Consider the following 10,556-nt stretch of genomic DNA (forward strand, 5'->3'; position numbering starts at 1 on the left):
AAAGCGTCATCACAGAGAATTTCACTATCAAAATAGGGAAAAAAGACTGAAGAATTCCATCATCTTGACCTGATAGGCGATGATTGCTAGGCCTAAAATATATATTTAGAGCACACTCTAAAATCCCCTGCCATTATTGGCATATTTCTTTTTGCAAATATGAGCATAGAATACATTACTGTGATTCTAACGGCCTTGGCAGAATTGATTTTCATCTATTCCTGAAACTATTATGTTGCCCGGCCCCTCATCTACATATCATCATTTAAATATATTTCATTTTACCAGACGACATCCAAGAGCTCTAGCTAATGGTCTGAGTGTGTGTCTGTAATTCTTAAACGTTACTACACATATACAAACAGAGACTCATACAAACCCACAAATACAGACATGCATAACTGTAAAAGCATGCACATGGACACACACACACAAACACACACACACACACACACACACACACACACACACACACACACACACACACACACAGACACACACACACACACACACACACGCACGCACACACACACACACACACACACACACACACACACACACACACACACACACACACACACACACACACACACACACACACACACACACACACACACACACACACACACTCAAGCATGCATGTACAAAGCAATGCTCAAAACAGAGTTAGCAGCAGGTCCTCATGCAGGATGTGTTTGAAAGAGAGAGACACAGCAGTAGAAATGTTATCTCTCGTTAAAACTTGTATCCCTGCAGCTTCAGTAAAAATAAATGTAACAAAGTGGGCTTTTTTGCCGTCATTGAATACCCAGATGAGACGATATGGCGGAGTGCGGGAGCTCCATTTCAGGGGCTGGTGTACCGTCAGGCCCTGGTCACGTTCAGGCTACCAGTCCCAGGCATGGCTGCATGACAAGTGGCTCTTTCTGACCGCATGCTCCACCACGATGGGCAGAATCAAACAAGGACAAATGCTCGGGCACAAAACCCTGACTGAGAAGGACGGTTGTTATTTTGTCTTCTCCTGCCTTCCCTGTGAGTAGTTTTAAGACATGTGGTGATAGTTCTGAGGGAAGAGTGAAAGTTTTATCCATGCCGCTATGGACCTCTGCACTGTCTGCCGCAGAACTGTCTGTAGATGAAGGACTGTCTCAAATAAATTGCATTTCTTTCTAGCCTTGATTTCAGGTACGTTACCGATGGGCTTGAGGTGGAGAGAAGTTGCCGTCCATCTCAATTGAGTAGAGGTCTGCTATCAATTACGGAAAAGGCCAACTCTGTTGTCTGTGCTGTTCAGCACTTTGTCCTTCACAACATTGTTGTTTGATTCCTTATTCACCGTTGTGCATTTTGTTGTTTACAGCAGTCGGCACAGCACCTTCGATAATGTCAGGCATCTCCTAAAATGACTGGGCAAATAGTGCAATCTGTATGCTCTCACTATACAAAAGAATGCAAGCTGTGCCATGCTTTCTGATCTGAATATGAGACCTTTTTCTTGTGCTGCTCAGCCCACCCCATTGCCTGTAAGCGGGTTCTAGCAACACTACAAACATCTTATAATTGTACAAATAACTTGAAAAAATGCCCAAGGAAGTTTCGAATACAATTCTCCGCCGGCCTATACTTTAAATATAAATGGTGTACTGTCCTCCATCCTCTATCGTGCTCCTTGTTTATCATTGTGCTGAAGCCTTCAATTATCCTCACCACTGAGGTGGAGAATGTATCGGCGATAGCAGTAAGGGAAGAACTATGTGGACTGTGTGGTTTAAAGCCAAAGCTCTATGCTTTACAAGCATGTTAACAACAAGCTTAACAACCCCCTCCACCCACTCACTCCTGAGGAAGAGATGGTAGGACCCACGGCAGAAGAGAGCGGCTGATAACCCACGAGGGGGTCATCCTCCATAGGCAGGCTTTCTGAAGAAACGCATGTGTGTCCATCAGATCATAGAGGTAAGACTTCAGAGCCATTTTGAGGACTCTCTCCATCACATGAGTCTTTGCTGTAAATTCCCTGGATTGTCATTGGTAGGTGACAACACGGGGGCACAGCCAATTATTTCATAGCGCTGCAGGTCATGTTAATAGTTATTGGCATGCTGGATCCTCCCCCCAACTGCTAGATTAATTCCCAATGGCCACCAAATGCAATTTGCAGTTGCTTCAGTAAAAGTGCTGTGACAAGGAATAGAGATACACGTTCAATAATAAAGTAAAGCACTAAGGCTATTGAGGGATTATAAAAGTGAATGTTTCCACACTTTATGGTCTCAAGGGTAAATACTAGGCCACCTTATTTGACAAAAAAACAACAACAATTTTAATTAAAGGTATGTGCAACTCCCTTAGTCATTTAAAAAAAAGTTTGTCTGTTTAATGTGCCTTGAAGCAAACGACAATATATTAAATACCACAGTGCAGGTTGGGGCATAGTAACACAGTTGGTAGTGCCGCTGTGCTGTAATTGTTTTTGGGCTATGTTTGCGTGGGCTTACTCAAAACGCTTTGATTTCCTCCAACCTATGAAGACACGTAGGCTAGGCTAATTGGACAATGAAGTGTGACTACATATATCTAAGTGTGTGTGTGTGTGTGTGTGTGTGTGTGTGTGTGTGTGTGTGTGTGTGTGTGTGTGTGTGTGTGTGTGTGTGTGTGTGTGTGTGTGTCTTTGTGCGTGTGTGTGTGTCTGTGTGATTATGCAGTACACTATTTTTATAGGACCAGATTGTCATATGTTCTAGACGATAGCAACAATAACCAAGAATAAATAGATAGATTGAAGGAAAGAAGAAAGAAAGGAAAGAAGGAAAGAAGAAGAAAGAAAGGAAGGAAGGAGAGAAGAAAGAAAGGTAGGAGGGGAGGAAAAAAGAAAGGAAGGAAGAACCACCACTACCGCTACTGCTCCTCTCTGGGGGGAAGCGGCTCTTCTGCATGGGGGTTCAGGTACTAAAGAATGTATTACATCTTCTCCGAGCGCGAGAAGGAGTTCTCCTCCTTCTGGAGCAGTGTCTCGGTGAGACACTCGGGATGTACAGCATAACTCAGAGAGCAACAGTGACCCTCTTTTGTGTACAAAGGGATAACAGAACTTCGGCAGATGTAACACTGGAAAAACAACACTCACAAAGCGACTCGAATTTGGGGCAAACCAAGGTTTTTTTTGGAGTGGTTGAGAGATAAAAGCACCTTTGATGAGACTCCTTACATATTAACAAAAAGCGCCTGTGGCACAATGGCAGTAAGTCAAAGACACAATAACCCCACTATGACGACCATAACTCAATACTAATACAAACATGACTATGAATAAAACTACTCATAATGATAACAACAAAAATACTCTAATAATACTAAGCCATGTGTTGAACATTAACACTGCTCTGTTGTAACATTTCTTCCACATTGCCCCTGCGTTAGTTATGCCCGTCCACATATCACACAGCTCCCATGGCCGTTTACAAGCTTGTATTCTCACTGAGCCTCGACTCCCTCTTAGTGAGTACTACACGGTCCGTTAAACATCCCTCCTTAATAGTAGTCACATGCCTCTCCCCACCGGAGGCTCCCCACCCCCTCCTGTGAAACATATCAAAAACATATGGCCGGTAATGACAGCCAATCAAAAGATAAACGAGCTAACTTGTTGGTAATGTGTCGGTAAGATAGTATCTTTCCAGTTCAGTGAAGTCTCCATTCATGATACATCACATTCATTCAAACCCATGCACCCATTTCAAACCCGCAATATACTTTGTGCTAGGGTAAAAGTCTGAAACTCTCTTAAAGGTTTGTTTTGCATGGTAGGAAACAAAGTACTGTTGTATTTGTCTTTTGTGAAATACAATTCATCCAAAGAGGTTTGGAAATAAGAAAGAACTGCCACATTGCAGTTTTTATTAGACTTTTCCCCCAGAAGACAAGTTACTATTTTACATTAAAGTGAGAACATGGAAATATGTCCATGATTATCCCTAGAGCCCAAAAGCTATCAGTGATTTACCGTTTGTATTGGTAAGAGATATAAGAGACTAACTGTAAGTCTGCTGTATAGCAACCTTTTTCTGTTCTCTACTGATCAGAAAACTACTTTTCAGTATTGCTCAGGCTATTTTAGAGGAGCAGAAAGATAAAGAAGTTTTACTTAATGCACAGGATCATTGCAAAATACCCCTACCCCTACCCCATATGTTACATTGAAAAGCACACAATATAGTCAGGCATCCTTACCGTTCAACTGATTGTAGACCACATCTTCAAGGCGCTCCAGCCTCTGCAGAATGGATTGCCTGTCCACCAAGTTTGTAACTTTGCCATTTCTAGCTCGCAGTCTCTGGTCCGAGATCCGACCGATCTGGATGAGCTCCTCGGAGCGGTCTTGTATTCTGCAGTAGACCGAGAACAAAATGATGCCGACAAAAACCAAAATGTTCACGGTCAGCAAAGTTTTGATTTTGCGTGCCACAGCCATGGAAGAGAGTAAGGAAGGGGGATGGTGCTGAGGCGTTGTCAGGCCAAATCAGTGTCCATCTGGACGAGGGTCTTGAGTCCACTTATGAGATTTGTGCGTGTGAGTGTGTGCAGAGCAGCTTCTTTCAGGACCACGGACAGCTCAGCGGCTCAGAGGTTGCGCACCATTCACTCTCGGCGTCACATCCCACCAAGCCGGGATGCAAGTTCAAGGCTTCTGGTGGTGGTGGTGGTGCTGGGCAAGGCTGCCCCCTGGACCACGGCGCCGTGAGTCCCACACCAGTGACCATAGATTGTAGATGTGCTCAACGCCAGCTCTTCGCCCAAAATATATACGGTCGTCAAATCCGAGCGTTCCCGTCCATCCTTTACAAACCAGTACGACGGACTGGTCGTTGCGTGCACCCCATCATCTGCTTCGCGGTGACATCTCCCTGCTCTCAAACGCTCGTAGTGGTCAATACGATTCGTCTTTTCCCCTCAGACAGACCGGGCGAGCACACGTCCAATGATACGTGCATCACCAAAAAGGCGTGTTATTGTATTTTCTCTTCCCTCCACCCCTCTCTTTCTCGCTCTCTTCGGCAGCTGCGGGTCGGTCGCCGTCCGCCGTCTGCTTGTTTTTGGACAGAAGTTTACGTGCTGGACGCGTTTAGCCCAGAGATTCTCTCAAAGCGATTCCGATGCTCCATCGGCTCTCTGCATCGAGAGTGAGCAAGCCAACCGATATCTGTAGCCAGCTCTCCTGCACGCCGTCTTGCATCCCTCCTCCCACCTCCCTCCCCCTCTCCCCCCCTCCCCTCTCTCTCTCTCTCTTTCTCTCTCTGAGAGAGCGAGAGGGAAAATCGTTACTGCTTTGTGACGTTAAGAACCACGATTCGCATATGATCAATTGAATGACGTGTTATTTCGGTAAAAACAAAGCATTTGAGAAAAATAAATATGTCAACTCACTGAATTTCCTTTGCAACGTGTCCGCTCGTGCAGCCTACACACATCACATAAACAATGCACAGATGTAGGCCTACAATCACCAATCCAAAATTACCTACATTTGAAAAAGTAGGTTGAACATTAGCATATCATGCAAATAAAACTACCGGCCCAAGTAACTCAGCGTCAATCATGTGATCCACATGCTTGACCGCATTTTGAACCCCATAACCGAAGTGCTCTTTACGTGAAAACATTAGGTCCGGCACATTGATCACATGACATCTGTCCAAACGAGGTAGTCCCTATAAAAGCCTACAAATCTTTTCAGTTACTTCCACACACTTTTTCCTGTTCCTGCTTGTGTAAAGCGGTGCGATGTTAATGTTAAACGCATGGAATCCCCTCAATCGAGCAATGTGTGGCTGGCAGACAACCTCCTCCATGCGGACAAACGCATCGCAGCATAGGCAAATACAGTGGACCTAGTCTATTCCTGATGTGGATCAATAGGTGTACACTCAGCAGGAATCATCTCATGGCTCGCCTTGGGAAACATGCTGGGTGAAGATACTGCATTCCAGGACTATTGAACCTATAATATAGATCCTCATAACCAGACACTTTCGTGATAGTGTACCCATATTTATACCCAAATAAATGACCTATTCCATAACGGAGGAATAGACTAGAATAGACTATTTTCCCAGGGTCATAATCGTAGGACGAACAGAGGGGTTGCTTATAAGGCTAATTATGGGTCTGCTCTGTTTATGTAGGCTACGTGGCACGGGTAGTGGGCTAAACTAGTGAAGATAACACACATTGACCGTGGACCTATTGCCCAGAATTTGCATAGCAGGGGAAGCAATGTTGTGGCTGTTAATGTTGTAACATTAACATTTAAATTCAATCCATTATTATTATTATTATTATTACTATTTGCAGGCAGGTGTTTCATATATATGTGTCAAAGCAAAGACAATAAGGGCCCTATTTTAACAGTCTGAAACGCAAGTGAGAAGCGCCAAGCGCAAGTAGCTTTGTGGGCGGGTCTATGGCGATGTTGCTATTTCACCGGCGCATAAATGACTCTTGCGCCTGGCTCAAATCTAAAAAGGGTTGGTATGAAGTAGCCTATTTACCCGTAGGTGTGGTTTGGGCGTTACGTGCAATAAACCAATGAGAGTGCCATCTCCCATCCCCTTTAAGAGCCATTAGCGCATTTGAATCTGAAGAGTTGATATTTTGACAGCGCGTTTGCAGTCTCCAATGAGACAGATGCATGACCACATGATTTTCAACCTTCAAATGGCTCAGTTCATGGCCAAATAATATGGCCATGAACAAGAGTCATGTCAAGAAAATATGTGTTCGCTGTACGGTGTTTGCAGATGCATTGATTTAAAAGTACAACTTATTACCGCTGTATCAGCTGTTCTTTCCCAAATAATTTACCAAGAATGTGTGGCTAGGTAGATGAGAGAAGCAAAGTGTATGCGCGAGGTGCACAAGAAACATTATGCTTCCCCCCTAAAATAGCATCTTAGCCACACACCATGACTTTAAAACCAGGTAATTCCTGGTTTGTGGATTAATTGTTTTCTGAAACTACAAAATAGCAACAGGGAACGTTTGTGCCAGAACACGCCTCCTCCTTTCGCCGAACCTCCCCTTGGGGCGCAAGATCATTCCCTAATTTTATAGGCGCGTGGCGGTGGAGGGAAAAGAACGCTCTGCGCCAGTTGCAAACTAGCAACGACACATGCGTCAGTGTAGAAAGTCAATTGCGCCGGACGCAAGATAGGGCCCTCAGTGTTATTTTGACTAGTTCAGTGTACTCCATTTATTTAGCTGACACTTTCATCCAAAGCGACTTACAATACGTGCATTAAAAAATTATATTACCCAGAAATGTTCAGAATCATTTGAGTCTATAACATTCATCAAATAGGCAAACAGCTTCAAGTGCTACATTTTATGAACAAGGATTTAGTATTTTCTTTCTGGCCCCAAATGCTGTCCAAACAGACGCGTTGTCAGTCTGCGATGGAAGATGTGTAGGGTTTCTTCTTCTGTCCTGTTGTCAGGAGCTCATTCCCCCATCCTGGGGCCAGGACAGCCAACATAAAAGCAGCAGACCCATAATTAGCCTTGAGACTGACAGCTCCGTTTGTCCTCTGATGACAGCTCCTTTGCAGGGTCTATTCAGCCCCTCCACCTGCAGCTCGCACCTTGCCACCCGACCACACTTGTCGGGGGCTGGTGGTGCCTCATCCCTGCGTTCAGACTCCTGGCTGAGGTAGGTCTACGTCTCTAGGCCAGAGGACGCTCCAGCCTTGATTGAACCAGCATGGACGTGGTGACAGTGCTGAAGCCCTCAAGCTCTTTCATCCCACGACACAGCCACCAGCTCAGGAGCAGATTTATCCCCGGCTAGTTTGACGTGCTAGTGTAATCGTATTGTGGGCTATAACAATAAAAATCTTTATGGACGTCACACTTCCCCGGCCTTGAGGGCATTAGAGGATGAACGGCCTCGGAATTTCCGTCAAGTTTCTTTGTTTTTGTTGGATTTGTTTGTTTTGTTTACCGTACTGACATCCAGGTTGGGTTTGGTCTTGAATTTCGTTTTTCATTCTCTTGGAAACTATTTTTTAACAAGGGATGTACACCTCTTGGTGTTGTTGTTGTTGTTTGCACCCAAGATGATTACAGGAAACAGCGCTATGTTGCTGCGCTGCACAGAAGGGACTCCTTGTTATTCCGGCCTTAGTGCTATCGAATGTTCTGCAGTTACCCAGAACATCTTTGTGAAATCAATACATCCACACACGTCCGGAGATTCGGTTGTGAGTCAATTTCTCTGTCTACATCTATTGATTTTGCCTGTTTAGAATACTTCAGTGGATGTATTGCATACCTTTTAGGGAAGAGGAAAAGACTTGACAGCTGTCAACTTTGTTTCCCGCTGTATCATTAAGGTTGTCAGCGGCAAAAAAAACACTTTATCCGACAAAAAAAACAACAGGTTGCGTTCTTGTTGTGGTTAACGGAAACAGCGACCGACTCGGGAGGATGAAGAGGCAGGTATGGGAAATGATGAAGAGTGTCAAGGGGGGGGAAGGGGCTGGTAGGATGAAGAGGGGGGAGCTAGAGGGGGTTGATATAAATTCACAAGGTCGCAGCCGCATAAGCGAACAATCAGGTTTCAGGGCCCACGTCTCCCTCCCCGTTGCTTTCTCAGAGAGTTATGGGACGGTGCTCTATGCTCAGGCACCCTGCGGGGGTGCTGAGGACGGCAGACAGAGCTGTGGACCAAGTGCTTTAACCATAATAACCCCGTCTCTAGCCAGCCTCAGCCCAGTCCGCCTGGCACATCACCTGCATTCAGTCTGGAATCCGGATGCACCTTCTACATACGGTGGTGGGGACCACTGTTAAGCTGTTAGCAGACGCTCCCATAGGGAACGTGAAGACGACATTATATATAACCGTCATATACAATCGTCATATCTAACCGTCATATGTAACGCTGTGGTGAGCACACTATGTTTTAGAGATCACCTGCCTCTTTTGGTCGGTTGGTCAATTGTATGTTCTTGTGATAGAGGAGGCTTCTGTTACACGACCTCAGTCCTAAGACTGCAGTCCTAGGACCCTTGTTGTTTTGATAGAGTTCAGGGATATGCGGAGATATCTGTAAAATGCCGTTTGCCTGTCTCACCTAGAAGAGTTGTTTACTTTACACGTTCCTTATTCAGAGCAAGTCCCAGGGAATTCAGAAACGGGCCATTAAGAAGCAGGTGAGGGTGTGAGGGTGTCTTGTTCAAGGATGCCTACTGGTTAGGCTGCAGGCATGCATCAAACCCACAGTGTCAAACGTAACCTTACCGCTATGCCATGCTGCATGTTGGTGTACTATGGATAAAATAGTAGTAAAAGGGTGTCAAGTCGAAGCACAGGGTGCACCCAACAGCAGGGAGAATACTGGAGTATCAAAGCGAGGAACAATCAATAATACAGATACAAAAACTCAAAGCCAACAACATGGGCTTAAACTAGGGAAAAACAAGAGCACAGTTGATCAGAAAGAGTCCTAAACACAGGTGACAGTAATCTACCCAACAAGGAAACACTAAGTGCCTGAGGTTGTTTCAGGATTGCGCAAGTAGTAGCAGGGGTCATAGTATATCAACGCACACAATTTCTGTGTAAACAGTGTAGGACGTGTGCAATGTGTGAGTGCCATTTTATTTATTACAGTAAGGTGGGAAATGATGACTGTGTGTGTTTAGAGACTGAATGCCAGCAGGGGTGTGAGAAAACGCAGATCCAGTTGAGCAATGGGGTCGTTTGTCATCTCATAGTAAACTAGGTTGCATGGCTTTATTGTGATGGTGTTCTATATATGGTGCATGCTGTTTATCTGTTTGTTTGTATTACACAGAGTTAGTAGGATGATACACAGTCTTTGCTTCACACTTTCCATGCATGGAGTCCCACAATGTCACGTATAAAAAGGAAACAAAAATAAAACATTAAACAACCGTTAAGATCCATGAATTCCCCTCCATCAAAAAACACCTCACTATATCCGCAGATTCTTGCCAAAACACAGCCTTAGTTTTTTCAATGCTATTATTTATAGCTGAGCAATATAAGCATCCTGGCTCTAATATCCTCACAGAATATGGGGAAAAGCCATTAAATTACAATTTCAATTTTTCAACTCAATAGTATAGACTTACACACCATTATTTTGGGTTCATTAGAACATAATTACGAACAAACAATCTGTTATACTTTTTATCAAACTCTTTTTAAAATATGTTGCGTGTGGTCTTACATAATGAAATGAGTCTGGTTCTTTTCTTTTTTATTATCAAACATCAGAGTGGGTGAATCTCTTGTAAATACATTGAATAACGGCTTATAATAAAAGCCCTTGCTGCACACAAATATGGAAGCTTAATATTAAACATATGTGAGTGAGTGCTCTGGTAGGACTGTTTGTTTCTTTGCTATTTATTTCTGTTGATGCTACTATGAGTCTTTTTTCCCGTGGCCCTAGGCTGCTCTCTTCTCGAGAACAATATATGACCCAGCCCCGGCTGTGTATTCTGAAAAGGATGCCATTAAACTAGCCT

General features: G+C 44.2%; 1 protein-coding gene across 1 annotated transcript in view; it reads right to left on the minus strand.

Moving 5' to 3' along the window:
• Positions 1 to 5,247, minus strand: part of galnt9 (polypeptide N-acetylgalactosaminyltransferase 9) — a 64,600-nt gene extending 59,353 nt beyond the window's left edge. The window contains exon 1 of the mRNA XM_060054140.1: positions 4,234 to 5,247. Within this exon, the coding sequence (XP_059910123.1) occupies positions 4,234 to 4,474 (241 nt within the window). The 5' untranslated portion in view covers positions 4,475 to 5,247. The remainder of the gene's footprint in view (positions 1 to 4,233) is intronic.
• Positions 5,248 to 10,556: the final 5,309 nt, after the last annotated feature.

This window comes from Gadus macrocephalus, chromosome 6 (assembly GCF_031168955.1).
Source record: "Gadus macrocephalus chromosome 6, ASM3116895v1".
Lineage (NCBI taxonomy): Eukaryota > Metazoa > Chordata > Actinopteri > Gadiformes > Gadidae > Gadus > Gadus macrocephalus.